This window comes from Magnolia sinica, chromosome 15 (assembly GCF_029962835.1).
Source record: "Magnolia sinica isolate HGM2019 chromosome 15, MsV1, whole genome shotgun sequence".
Taxonomy (NCBI): domain Eukaryota; kingdom Viridiplantae; phylum Streptophyta; class Magnoliopsida; order Magnoliales; family Magnoliaceae; genus Magnolia; species Magnolia sinica.
In genome coordinates this window covers 34,680,391-34,695,255 of record NC_080587.1, presented here as the reverse complement: position 1 = coordinate 34,695,255, position 14,865 = coordinate 34,680,391, and the positions used below count along the sequence as shown (strand labels likewise).

At 37.8% G+C, this 14,865-nt stretch overlaps 1 protein-coding gene across 3 annotated transcripts in view; it reads left to right on the top strand.

Moving 5' to 3' along the window:
- Positions 1 to 13,484, top strand: part of LOC131228158 (protein CLT1, chloroplastic-like) — a 127,906-nt gene extending 114,422 nt beyond the window's left edge. The window contains exons 9-10 of one of the 3 annotated variants that reach the window (XM_058223994.1): positions 7,360 to 7,485; positions 13,065 to 13,484. In XM_058223994.1, coding sequence (XP_058079977.1) covers positions 7,360 to 7,485; positions 13,065 to 13,222 — 284 coding nt within the window. In that variant the 3' untranslated portion in view covers positions 13,223 to 13,484. Of the gene's footprint in view, positions 1 to 7,343; positions 7,486 to 13,064 lie in introns of those variants that run through there. The other 2 variants (XM_058223995.1, XM_058223996.1) reach the window with 2 other exon arrangements.
- The last annotated feature ends 1,381 nt before the right edge of the window (positions 13,485 to 14,865 follow it).

Here is a 14,865-nt window from a genome sequence, read left to right as displayed (position 1 = left end):
TTCATAGTCATGCCATTCATTCCTTCTTTATATGTCATCGATCGACAAGCATCATGGTTCTCATTGTGTATGTGGATGATATTGTTCTGTCCGGTAGTGATTCGGTTGGAATGTGGGAGGTCAAAAATTTTTTAAGACCAAGTTTGAGATCGAGGATCTTGGTCCTCTTTGCTTCTTCCTAGGAATTGAAGTTGCTCATTCCTCATCAGGGTTGGTCTTGCCACAACGAAAATATGCGATTGATCTTCTCATGGAGACCGGCATGTTAGGATGCAACCTACTACCACCCCCATGGGTACTTCACAGAAGCTTCGGCCAGATGATGGTGCTCTCCTTTATGATCCCGGGATGTATCGACGACTTGTAGGTCGTCTCATTTACTTGATTATTACTCGCTCAGATGTCTCCTTTGCAGTAGGCGTTGTTAGCCAATTCGTGCAAGCTTCCCGTGCTTCACATCTCAAGGCCGTATAGCACATACTTCAGTATCTAAAATCAGCCACGAGTCTTGGCCTCGGCTTTCACTCGCATGGTCATCTTCATATTTCTGGCTATTCTGATGCCGATCGTGCTAGTAGTACTTATGATCACCGCTCTACATCCGGCTTTTATACATTCCTAGGTGGCAATCTTATCACAAGGAAGAGCAAGGAGCAACCGGTTGTTGCTCAGTCCTCAGCTAAAGTGGAATATCATTTTATGGCTCATGCGGCGTGTGAGCTCGTGTGGCTTCGCACCCTTCTTGAAGAACTTGACTATCCTCCTTCAGTTCCTATTACTCTTCATTCTGACAATCAAGTGGCCATCCATATTGCTCGTAACCCGGTTTTCCACGAGCACACCAAGCATATTGAAGTCGATTGTCACTTTATTCGAGAGAAAGTGGCCTCTAAGGAAATCATCACACCCCTTTTGTTCGTTCCAGGGATCGGCTTGCTAATATTCTTACAAAGTCCTCGAGTCGTGATGCTCTTCATCATGTTCGTGACAAGTTGGGCGTGATCAACATCTATGCTCCAACTTGAGGGAGAGTCTAGAGAGTTTTAGTGTATAGTGTGTGTGGTTAGTAGCTCTTTTAATGTAATGTGCACACTTTCCTCTTCTCTTGCAATGTACTATATGCTCTATTCTAATAAAACATTGTGTGTTAGGGTGTTAGGGCTCTCTTGTTTGTCTTTTGAAGTACTGAGCTCACTCCCTTGTTTTCTTCTTCTTTTTTTAGTGGTCAACTCGCTAACACTTCTTTTTTGGTTTTTTTCTGTTCTGGAAAGAATGAAATGCATAGGGGACCATCTTCTTCTTTTTTGCGACGTGCTCCTCAGATTTACGAATTTGCAGGGGGTTGTTCGCCCTACTTAGTTCACTGACAATGACAAAGTCTTGGCATATTGGCCTACACACAACATTTCCCCCAAACTCTCATCTTTCCTCTTCTTCTCTCTCACTCTTCTCCTCTTTTCTCATCACTATAATCGTCAAATCTTCTACTATAACAACATATTTATATCCAAAAAGGGAGGTAACTAGAGCAGGACCCCAAACATCTGAGTGGACCAACTTGAATGGTATGGGTTTCCTCTTAGACAAACTAGGAGGAAACACAGTCCAATGATGTTTGGAGAACTTGCAAGTTTCACAGTTCAAATGTTTAGATACATATATGGAAGGAAACAAAAGTTTTAACCTAGGCACGGATTGATGCCCTAAACAACAATTCCATCGGGACACAAACTACTTATCCAAAGACAAGGCACTAGATGTCATTCCAAGTGCATCATCAAAAAAGTAAATTCCTCCACGTTCACGGCTAGAGTTGTACACGAGCCGAACCGAGTCGAGCTTGGCCCAGTTCGGCTTAGCTCAGCCAGTAGGCTACCCCAGCTCGAACTCAGCTCGTCTCAGTCTTCAAGCCTGACTGGCCAGCTCGCCTCAGCTCGGTTAGAAGCTCAAGCCGAGTTCGAGCCTACGAGCTGAGTTCAAGTTTAAGGTTTAAGGTTTTTAATATATATAATATATAATATATATTATAATATATATAATATACAATTTATTTAAATATGTAAATATTTATATTAAGTGAACCCAATCTGAGTCGAATCGATTCGAACCGAGTCAAGTTCCAAGCCGAGTTGAGTCGAGTTTGGTCTAGCTCGGACTCGGCTCGAAATTTTTTCGAGCTCAAAAAATCAGCTCGACTCGGCTCGAACCCAGTTTCTAGCCGAGTCAAGTCGAGCAAGTAAATCAAGCTAACTCAGTTCGTGTACAACTCTATTCACCGCTCCCACCAATCAGTCCTGAAACACACAGTGAGAAGAGAAGAAAGTTATTGAACAATTTAAGGATTTTGTACGAGAGCTAACAGATAATAGATTGAGAGGGAAGCTAGGAACATGCAATACACAGGACAAATGCATAGTAAGAGAGAGCTTGATGAAACCAAATTCAGATATAGGAGTTTAGTTTCCATCAGCAATAGTGACTGAGTGTGATTGGATAGAAGGTAGACGGGAGCTAAACAGATGCGGCTTACCCAACCCTAACACACTAACTTTTATTATATTAAAAGAAAGCACTCTTACATACTCCAGAAGAACACAAAAGACGGTGTACCTACACACTAACACTAACATTATATACATACACTCAATGTTCAAAGTATCGGTATCACTACAAGTTTCACTAGCTAGGGATATGGAAATAGTATCGATATCGCCGACGATATCGCTGATAACTGGAAATGTAGGAAAACATGGGAAAAACGGTGGAATTTTTAGCGAAACTTCAGGAGATGTTAAAATGTACATGCATATATAGAAATTAAAAAAAAAAAAATACATACATAACAACTTTCCATTTAATTAGGCCTTAAAAGCATGTGTTGTTGTAAGAAATCAGTCCATCCATCCCATCCTACCTATTTAACCATCCAACCTTCCATCCAAACATCCATCGATATTGCAAAATATCAACAACACATAATATTTCACCAAGAAATCATTAACAATTGGAAAGGAAACGAACGATTGTGGTCTCGATATCGCGCATGTTGCGATATTGATTATATTGAGATATTATTAATATTATCAATGACAAATTGAACACTACATACAACCATGTGCTCATGAAAAAAAAATGAAATAATTTTTTTTTCTGATAAACAAAGTTCTGATGATATCAATAAATTGGTGATGTTATCGAAATATCATCAATACACTTATGATACAAGCATTACTTAGAATTTACATAGTAAAAAATATTGGCGATACATTGGCGATATTGATGCATTGGCAATACAAGCAACACCTAGAATTTACATGGTTGAAAATATTGACGATTACATTAGAGATATTGATACATTAGCGATACTTAGCAATACATTGCTAATACCTGGAATTTCTGATACTACCTGCATTATCGGTATCGCTACCAATGTTATTGGTATCGCTGAGCTGGAGATAGAGATGATATCAGAGATAATTCGAACACTGCATCAATGTTCGAAGTATCGGTATCGCTACAAGTTTTGTTGGCAGGGATACGGAAACAATATCGATATTGTTGATAATATCGCTGATAACCGAAAATGCGGGGAAACATGGGAAAAACGGTGGAATTTTCAGCAAAACTTTAGGAGATGTTAAAATGTACATATTTGCATATTTAGAAATAAAATAAAAAATTGCAAAAAGAATGCATACATAACAAGTTTCCATTTAATGGGGCCTTAAAAGCATGTGCAATAGTAAGAAATCAGTCCTACTATCCCAACCGGCCTATTTAACCATCCAAACATCCATCAATATTGCAAAATATCAACAACACATGATATTTCACCAATAAATCATCAACAATTGTAAAGGAAACTAAAGATTGTAGTCTTAATACCGCACATGTTGCGATATCGATAATATCAATATATTTTCAATATTATCAATGACAAATTGAACACTACATGCAACCATGTGCCCATGAAAAAAAAAAAAAATTTGAAATATCATGTGTTGAAAATATTTATGCATTGGCAATACAAGCAACACCTAGAATTTACATGGTTGAAAATATTGACGATTACATTAGAGATATTGATACATTGCTAATACCTGGAATTTCTTATACTACCTGCATTATCGGTATCGCTACCAATGTTATTAGTATCGTTAAGCTGGAGATGGAGAATATCAGAGATAATTCAAACACTACATCAGTGTTCGAAGTATCGGTATCGCTACAAGTTTTACTAGCCAGGGATACGGAAACAATATCAATATTGTCAATAATATCGCTGATAACCGAAAATGCGGGGAAACATGTGAAAAACGGTGGAATTTTGAGCGAAAATTTAGGAGATGCTAAAATGTACATATTTGCATATTTAGAAATTTAAAAAAAAAAAATTTGCAAAAAGAATGCATGCATAACAAGTTTCCATTTAATAGGGCCTTAAAAGCATGTGCAATAGTAAGAAATCTGTCCTACTATCCCATTCGGCCTATTTAACCATCCAACCTTCCATCCAAACATCCATCGATATTGCAAAATATCAACAACACATGATATTTCACCAATAAATCATCAACAATTGTAAAGGAAATGAAAGATTGTGGTCTCAATATTGCGCATGTTGCAATATCGATAATATCAAGATATTATCAATATTATCAATGACAAATTGAACACTACATACAACCATGTGCCCATGAAGAAAAAAAAATGAAATAATTTTTTTTCTAATAAACAAAAATTTGATGATATCAATAAGTTGGCGATATTATTGAAATATCGACAAATAAACAAAATTTTGATGATATCAATATGTTGGCAATATTATTGAAATATCATCGATACACTTATGGTACAAGCATTACCGAGAATTTACATAGTCGAAAATATTGGTGAAACATTGGCGATATTGATGCATTGGCAATACAAGCGACACCTAGAATTTACATAGTTGAAAATATTGGCGATTATATTAGCGATATTGATACATTAGCACTACTTAGCGATACATTGCTAATACCTGGAATTTCTGATACTACCAACGTTATCAGTATCGCGACTAGTGTTATCGATATTGCTGAGATAAAGATAATATCAGAAATATTTTGATAATATCGGAGATCATTCGAACATTGCACTGCATTATCTTTCTATACGATACCGAGAACACTGGTAATCTTAGAAATTTTAGGTATCGACAATGTATCGCTGATATTTTCGATTGTGTAAATTCCAGTTGTCACTTGTATCACTAATGTATTGATATCACCAATATCGACTGTGTAAATTCCAAGTGTTGCTTGTGTCACTAGTGTATCGATGATATTTCGATAATATCGCCAATTTATCGATATAATAAAAAATTTGTATATTAAAATTTTTCCATTTCTAAAAAATTTATGGGCACATGGTTGTAACTATTCAACTTGTCAATTAGTGATATCTCGATATTATCGTTATCGCAGCATTGGTGATATCTATATCACAGTCTTTCGTTTTCTTTCCAACTGTCGACGATTTCTTGGCGAAATATCATGTGTTGTCGATATTCTAAGATATTGATGGATGTTTGAATTGATGATTGTATGGATAGATGGGATGGTTGGATTGGTTTCCTATGATAGCATATGTTTTTGAAGCCCCCATTAAATGGAAACTTATTACATATGCATTCTTTTTACAATTTTTTTTATTCGTAAATATGGAAATGTGTATTTTAGCATCTCGTGAAGTTTCACTAAAAACTTTTCACCGTTTTCCCATGTCTCTCTTGTGTTTCCCCGCATTTCCGGTTATCGGTGATATTATTGGCGATATCGATATTATTTTTGCATCCCCAGCTAACGATACTTGTAGCCAATGTTCGAAATATCGGTATTGCGTTACATATCACACCCTTGGGATACAGATACATATCGGTTATCGCATGGGATATATCGGCTGTCTCTTGTAATGTATCATTGTTGTTGGAAACATGGGGAAACATTGGAAATTGGTCGAATTTTTCAACGAAATTTCAGTGATTGTTAAAAAAGACATCAATACACACTTACAAATCAAAACATTATGAAAACAAGTGCACATAATGGGTTTTCTTTGTATGGGGTCCTAATCTATGCGTTGTCTAACTGAATTGATGCAAGTATATTCAAACTCTATTCATATAATTTATAAATGTAAGAAGACATGTGGAAACACAAGCAATACATTCAAAAGCAAAAGAAGAATCACTAGATTAGGTTACATACATGTTTGATTTTGATTTTTTTTTCAATTTTCCGCAACCCGATCCTTCTCCTCCAAATCTCGAAATCGAAGTTCCCAATCCATGATTTTTCATGGCATGCAAAACATGAAAAATCATGGATTTGTAACCATTTGACACTGATCTAACATGATTTATCCAAAAAAAAAAAAAAAAAAGAATTGAAAAAATAAAAAATAAAAAAATGTTCACCGGATCGAACTTGTGGGATTTATCCTACTGCTTGTGTGCTTCGTATCGCACAGGTGGGATACAAGATATATCGTGGGATATATCGGCCGATATCGTCAATATTTAAAACACTGCTTGTAGCAATACCAATACTTCGAACACTGACCAGTCTTATCTATTCTCTAGTGAGCCATTTTGTTGTGGTATATTCAATATCGAGCAGCTATAGATTATCCACACTCGCATCATACTTCAAAAAAGGGTCAGATGCATGCTCACCTCTATCAGTCCAAGGAATATTATCCTTTTATCTATTAAGGAATATTATCCTTTTATCTATTAAAAAGGGGAAACAATTGTGTGAGCTCCATTTAAATGCCGAGTCATTACGCTCAATCTCCCACCATCCCAAAAGCACGGGTGGGAATCCAATTATGCATTTCAAAATGGGCTTTTGAAATTTCCGATTTTGGAATGCTTTTAAATTTCTAATAACTGTCATTAAATGGTGGGAGATAATAAGCACACCAACTCCCCGTGTTCCCTAGGTTCACCGAGTTGTGATAAAAGAATGCATGTCCATTTTTAAAATATTTCGCATAATTTCCATAAAAAATGTGAATATCAAGTAGAAAATAGAGTCAAATGACATTGAGCAGTCTATAATCTCTACCAAAATTCATCATGTTCTCAAAATACATTAAATATACCTTGATATCTTGGATATTATGAATTCTTCTTATAGAAAAACACGAAAGGAACTCAATACTATTCTCTAATTATTTCAAATTGCCTATTCGTACTGCCTTTTTGTTGATTTTCGTGTTTTGTTGCATTTGCTCTTAGTAGCCTCCATCTACAATTTTTCACAAATGTTATAATTAAGCATGCTAAGCAAGTTCATTAGTTTTGATTGGTTGTAGGTTGTGATGGAGCACCTTTGCTGCCTGTATTGTTTGTAATGGTTAACATGGCCTTTAACATATCTCTATTACACCTCCTCGAGATCTCTTCAGCTGTGGTGTCATGCCTTGCCTCTACTTTCTCAGGTGCTTCATCAATTAACATATAAGAGGACATGTTATTTCCTTAATGTAAATGTGTACCTCTAATATTGCATAGAAAAAATTATATGTAGGCTCAATCTTACCATATGCCCTAAGAGGAAACTGTTGGATCTTATGATGCTTTGCTTTGCCAATTTCTCTCCTGACCTGTGCCATGTTCATGTACCATCAGTCTGATCCAATTATTCGCATATGCTGTGGTACCATATTGTCCAACTTTTAATTGCTATGATTGCCTTAATTGTCATTTTACCTCCTATTTGCTAACTTTGACATATTTCCTGCCATTTGAAGTAGTCTGCCTATTGGATCGGCTTCTAGATAAGGAACAAGATTGCAGTGTGCGCTGGATCATATTTGACTATTAGATTCGATTCTAGATGAGATCTGGCCACTCGATTTTATTAGGGGATTAGATCTGGTCGCTGAATTGATTTCTAGATGATATATGACCTTTGGATTATTTTTTATCAAATCTGATAGTATGATCAAATGTGACCATAAATCAAGATTCATTCACTTCAATGGAAGGAACTTGTTCACAGTGATAGCAAATTGATGTTGTTGATCTAGGGTGCATGCAGGCCCCATCGTATTCTTTAGTTACAACTGTTTAGAATAGGATCTCAACAACCTGCAATTGCAGGGTGGAGCGACAATGAGGAAGCTCGAAATTATGAACCCTGTGGTGTAAGCAGTAGAGTCTCTTATATGTATAAATACAAGTCATTCTCAATAGAATAAAATATAACACAAGTTCTACCATGTAATCTCTTATGAATAACAAAGATATCCCAAGATATTAATCTCTTATTAAAGATCCCCCAAGATTTTTTATATCCTATTAAAAATCTGCTAAGAAACAAATCTTTCGAAATAAAAACCTTTATTGACTTAATACCCCTTTAAAGATCTTTTAAAATCTTTACTAAATAAAAATCTCAAAGAACCAAGCTACACCCACAAAAAAGGATACCCATCTCTTGAAAATCTCTAAATATAACATGTGGGGCCCACCGAACAGACTGCAGATCTGCAAATTGGGTTTTGGAACCCACATCTTCATCTCACACTTCTTAGATCGTTCATTTGTGCATCATTCCCCAACCAATTAGAAGAAACTAGTCCTTACGTTGATAGACGGTAGCAATCTATAGGATTGATCACCTTTATAATGTGTCCTTTTGGCAATAGTTGATGGTGAAGGCCTATGTTTTAGATCGGCACCATTTGTGATGCATGGCATTCTAAATCACGCCGCCACATTTAGGCGTTGGTTCCCGCTTCCTGCAAAAATGGAGTTGAGAGTCTATCGGCTCCTTGTTAACGCAGTGTTGCCCTTATCAATGTTGAACTTTGGTTTATGCGCTTTAATCATCATTGGAATGGGATAAACAAGTTCATCTCAATTTTGACATGTACTGTAGAATGTGATACCTTTGAGCTGCTTGTTGCTTCCCCTACTAGCCTAACAGCCCATTCAATGCATGTTCCAGAAGCTAATGCATCAATTTGACTAATTGATACGTTCATCTATAAATCCACCAACTGGCTCTTTGTGTGTATCTTCATGGATTGTGGCACTTTCTCTAGGCATGTCATTTGTTGGATCTTCAAACACTTACTCTTAAGAAATCTTTGATTTGTTCATTGTCATTCTCAGATTCTTCATAAAACTCGGGCATTTCAAGTTTTAAATCATAAGTGTAGTCATGATCCTCCAATAATTCACGTCTTCTACTACTAGGATGAATGAAAGGAGAACCGTCTGAATCATTAACATCTGATTCCAAGATGCTTCCACCTTCTCATGCACAAGGAGGCACACTTTGATGTTGTGTTGACCCTGTGAAATTATCCAATCAACTAAATATCTTATGGAGCAGTCCCTCCATATGATCATTAAGTCCTCATTATAATCTCCATGGCATTCCTCTCATTGCTTGCCATTGATTTCATATGAGCCCACAGATGAACTTGCTCTAATATCAATTTGATGCAAGAGAAGAACGGATTTTAAACACACCACACAACTCAATAGGGTTTATTGTATAGGGTCCCCTTATAAGTATGCTTTGCAAACATAGAATGATCCACCCGACATCTACGAAAGCCAACATCAATGAACACACTGCCAAAATTCTCAAACTAGCCCCTAGGAGACTGCTTCATACTGTTTACACCCTTCTCGTTCTCCTCCTGAGCAACGAACCCAGGGGGTTGCTCTACGTAAACTTCTTCAGTCAACTCACCATTCAAGAATGTGTTCTTGACATCAAATTAGTACAGTGGCCAAGACCTATTAGCTGCCATAGAAAGGAACATTCGACTGAGGACTTTAAACAAGAAACCATCAGCCAGGAACACTGGAGAGTAAGAAACTCAGGCGTCTAGGGAGGTAAGTAATGAGGGTGTACCTGTCACATGATCATTGTCCCCAGAATCAATCACCCAAGGTGATTGACCAGAGGATGCAGCAAGAGCATGAAATAAGTTAGCGAGAGAGGCCAAGGATGTGGAAGGAGAATCAGTCACCATATTTCTTCTAAGAAGCTTCTCATAATTGGCACGGGAGATTGGGATCATCATGTTGGAATCATCTGTATTAGAAGAGCTGCCACCAGTAGAAGTACCATTATGTATGTATAGTGCAGGGTTTGCTTACCCCAGCCTTGCCAAGAAGATCCAAACACTTGTCCACAGTATGGTTCATCTCTTTGCAGTAGATAAAAATTCTCTGACCTATATGTCGTCCAGTCAAGCTACCAAGGAGACCCTGCCCACATCCTCTTACTCCTGAACGACCATCATGGCCAGCATTTCATCCAACACATCCACACCCACCTATGGTAGAGAAACAGGCTGAAGTTTCACTCAATGGAGGTGTCATAGATGAGGATGAAGGTGCCAAGACATTGCACTCTAGCAAAAACATTGAACAAGGGAGCCACACTCTCACTTCCCAGGAGTTAACCTTGATTCCAACAATATGGAATAACCTCTAGATAGTTTCCACAGATATTAGTAAATGCAGGGTGGATTCCACAAAATCAGTAACTAAACTGAATTTCCAGAATATAGGGAGATCCTTTTAAACATGTGATATCCGTAGGATTAACTGCTTCAAGGGCTTCCAAACGCTACTTGGATGCACTATTCATGCTAGAAGACTCAAGTCATGCTGAAGTCAGTGAAGGGTTGATGACAGAATGACGTCAGCCCCTCGTTTCCCCCTCCAAACTGAACATGCAGTCCCTTTCCCTAGCCAGTTTTTACTGCTCTGCTTCTGCTGCTGCTACTGTGGCTGACTGTTGTGTCCCTTTGAAACTGTTTTAGGCCCACATTGGTTCCTAATTTCCCCGCGGACTGATGATTGGCTTGCAATTGCATCTTCTCCTCTTTTTTTTTTCTTTTTATGGTTGGCATCTATCATTACCCATATGTTTTTTTCCTCAATTCTTTCCAACTAGAAATTCTACAAAGTCCATTTCTTTTCCACATCTCACGTCTCTTCTCTCGGTACTTTTTTTTTTTGAGAGATCTTCTCTCTCCATACTTCCAAAGAGGTATTACACAATGTGCTGCCTGAGAGTTCATATAGTACCCTCAGGTTTTTAGTTCATACAAGGGGGTTCATGGTTCAATTATCCAAGCTATTTATTTGATGGATGGTCCATGCACCACAATCACTGGATTGTCCTAGCCATAATTATTTGGCCTCTTTATGGTTGAATATGAACAGTGCTGTATTTTCTTTCTTAAACATCTACTTTCTGGAAACACATCAGAGGGTTAGGATTTTTCCATATTGGAGATTGGTTCCAATGATATCAACGATTTTACAGGCTGAAAACCCAAACACACTGCACAAACTCTTGGATGACAACTGTATAATCTCATTTCCAAACAGCAAAAATGTGAATGTTTTTTACAAAACTTATTGATGATCCTCTATAGCACCCTCATCATAGTGGAGATGTACATTTCAGTCCTCTTCTGCAGTTTCTTGTATAATGCTCTAGCATCTGTACATTAGGGGGGCCATTGTTTGGTTATTCAGATGGTTGATTTTTGCGGGCCCATTGTGCATATGTGATCATGCCCTTAATATTTCTGAGCAGGAAATCCTAACCATCCAGCAGATGGGGCGTTCCTCTTTTCCAGTGGAAGTCCTCTCATTTCTTGGCATTTTCCACCCCAAGTCCAAGTGGGATATGCAATTTGGGACATTCCCATCTCACTTATCATTTGGGTGGACATCCAACTGTCTGCAAACCAGGGAACTTCCAAAAGATTAATAAGGGCGTGTTTGGCAGCCACTTAAAAATGAGTTCATCTCATTATAATCAATTGCGATTATGTATTAGAGATCTTTTTTTTATAGGGATTACAAATAATCTTGATAACCAAAAATCTATATAATCTCTAATACATGATCAATATATCTAAGTAAAATGAGTTGAACTCATTTTTAAGTGGCTTCCAAAGAGGGCCTAAGATGGTCTAATCAGGAAAATATTTGGTGCTGGATCCATCTGAACTAGGTCCTGCAAGAGAATGTTCTGAATTTCCTAACTATGGACCGCACCTGACCAAGGAGTTTAACCACAGGAGCGTTTTTTAACTGCTGTTATAGAATGATCCGGTAAAACTCCAATACATTGTCATATGATGCATCGTTTTTTAGCATGGATGGTTTAATGTACAGACCATCACATCAATCAAAAGTTTTTCCCCCCTTAGATTTTTCCCTTTTATAAAAACAGGATTAGTAAAATTAAAATTGTTGGAACAAGATTTTGATAATGTTGACAGTGACATTGATGAGGATGTGAATTGTTGCCTATATTTGTCTTTGACCATCTGTTTGCAAGCTCTCAATCAGCTAAGTAGGATCCTTTTATTTTAGAGCTACTTAGGAGCCAATGTAATCTAAGATACAGCTTACCAAATCAACACTATAGACCATTAAGGGTAGGGCCGATAGGTGTTGCATTATTGTAGTTGGGTTGGGTGGGTCATTCTGAAGTTCTGTACTCTACTACTGAAGTCAAATCCTTCTTTTTTCAAAACCCTGCCCAAATTTTAAGAGACTCGAGTATCTAGTCGGAGTTGATTTTCACTCTTTTTCTCTTCTAACCTGCTGCTAACCGTGTTTGTGGCAAATACACAAAATAAGTAAGACATAAGAGAAACAAGATCCAGTACAAACTCTTCTTACCTTATTTTGGGGAAATCCCTTAGCATGATCTGATGACCATGACCATCTGAATAAGGGCATTGAAATATTTGACGTTAAGAGAGAAAATGGCCATAGAATGCATTTTGCAGGCTCTTAATCAAAAATAGCTTTTGTCGTCCAATGTGGGTGATTTTATGTCATTTAATCAGTGGTCAACCCGAAATGTGGGCTCCACATCGGAATTTAAACTGTGCAAGGGAAGAGGAATTTCACAGTAGATCATTCTGCAACATAAGAGATAACCGTCTGTTTTATTAATTGATGAAGTTTGTTGTGTGATATTTCTCATGATGTGTTAATGTGTGTGCATGTGATGCAGTTCCCCTCTCTGTATACGCTTTCACCCTCCCCCTTCCATACATTGGCGTCGCATCCTCCCTACCTCCAGGCTTCGTAGGTGGTGTCATTGTGCTCTTTGTTGGGCTGCTCGTGTACTGTTGGACGCCCCCAGTTAGGACCACCCCGGCATTTGACTAATATAACATCGTCAGCAATCGATGACCAAGAAAAAACCAAAACAAACTGCCAATGTTTTGTTTCGGCAGAGTTTGTTTTGCCCAATATATAATTGTTGTGACTTTCAAATAAGAGAGAGGTTTCACCTCTAGTGCAGAGAAAGCAATTGTAAACACAAGGGTCTGGAGTCCCTCCACTTAATGACAGGGCAAGAAAGAAGAAGGGATTTTCCCATGTAAAAACATATAACAGATTTCCCTGGAAATTAAAACCTTTCCTTTCCTGTTTTTTTCTTTATGGATTGCATCAACAGGAATTGTATGATCCTCGCCCTGTGGATATTCACAATATGCTTGGATTTTTCAGTTTGTACAAGTTGAAGCCACTGTTCAGTGATCCAGAGTATTGGTATGATGCAATCTTCCGTAGATGAGCATACCCCCAAAAACTTTCCAATTGGAAGATCCTAGCCACCAAAATTTTTGGCCACTTTTTTAGTCAAATGTATGCCGTTGATATGCTTATCTTTCTTAATTGTCTATTTTTCAGGCCACAAAGTGAAAGTATAAGATTGTCTTCTCAAGCAGATTTTTTGGTACACAATCCATCCACGGAAGGGCCCAACAGTCTGGATCAGCAGACATGGTATCCTAATCATTCTAACTAAAAACCCGAGCATGCTCTGCATATCCACAGGACATGGATCATATAATTGCTCTTGCATTGGAAAGAAGTACAGAAAAACCATAGAAGCAAGAAACACAACCTATGTGCTATTGGTAAGAGGATCATTAGAGGAAGGTGAGGAAAATGAGCCTTTGAGAAAGGAAAAAAGATCGCGTCTGTCAACTAGGAATGGCGACTTTACTCTTTAGGAAAAATAAAAACTAAAGTAAATTTAATATAAAAATGAATGCTTGTCATGCCTAGACTGAATATAACATCATCATGATAGCCTTTGTTCAAGGTCTCAATCATGGTTTCTGCTGGCTGCTCTTCTGAGGAATGAGACTCATTTTAAAAGGAGAATCAAAGCTGGATTTTGGGCTTTTATATTCACCAGGCTCATAGGCCAAGCTGGCCGAAATGGTACTATGCTCCTCATTTGGTTGTGCAGCCATTTTAATCCACATGCAAAGGCACACATGACCATATGGTACGTGTGTGCAAGATTTGAGCTTTCCATCAAGCAGGCAGCACTGCTTGGATATTCTGGCCTGAGAGATTGTCTCACTCATTATAAGCATTTGTTTTCTATAATGTGAAAGAGATTCAGTGTGTGGAAGAGGCAGAAATCAAAGCTTAAGGCAAGTTACAACGTCACTGTCTTTAAGTTGATATTTGCTCCCTACTGATGATCTAAATGGTTTACAAGAGGGTTGCTGCAATCAGCATCTAGGATACAATAAGCTTCCTCCCTTGGTCTGAAGAAATGTGGGCTTCGGCCCTTCAAAACCCACGTCCCAAATACACTATCTGTAGAGTACACCCCCTGACCTCATTTCTGCACTTTCTGTAGAAATGCTAAACGCCTAATTTTGAAGAGGGTTGTAGCAATCTGCCTCTAGGATACAATAAGCTTCCTCTCTTGGTTTGAAGAAATATAGGTTTGGGCCCTTCAAAACTGAAAACCGCATACCAAATACACTATCTGCAGAGTACAC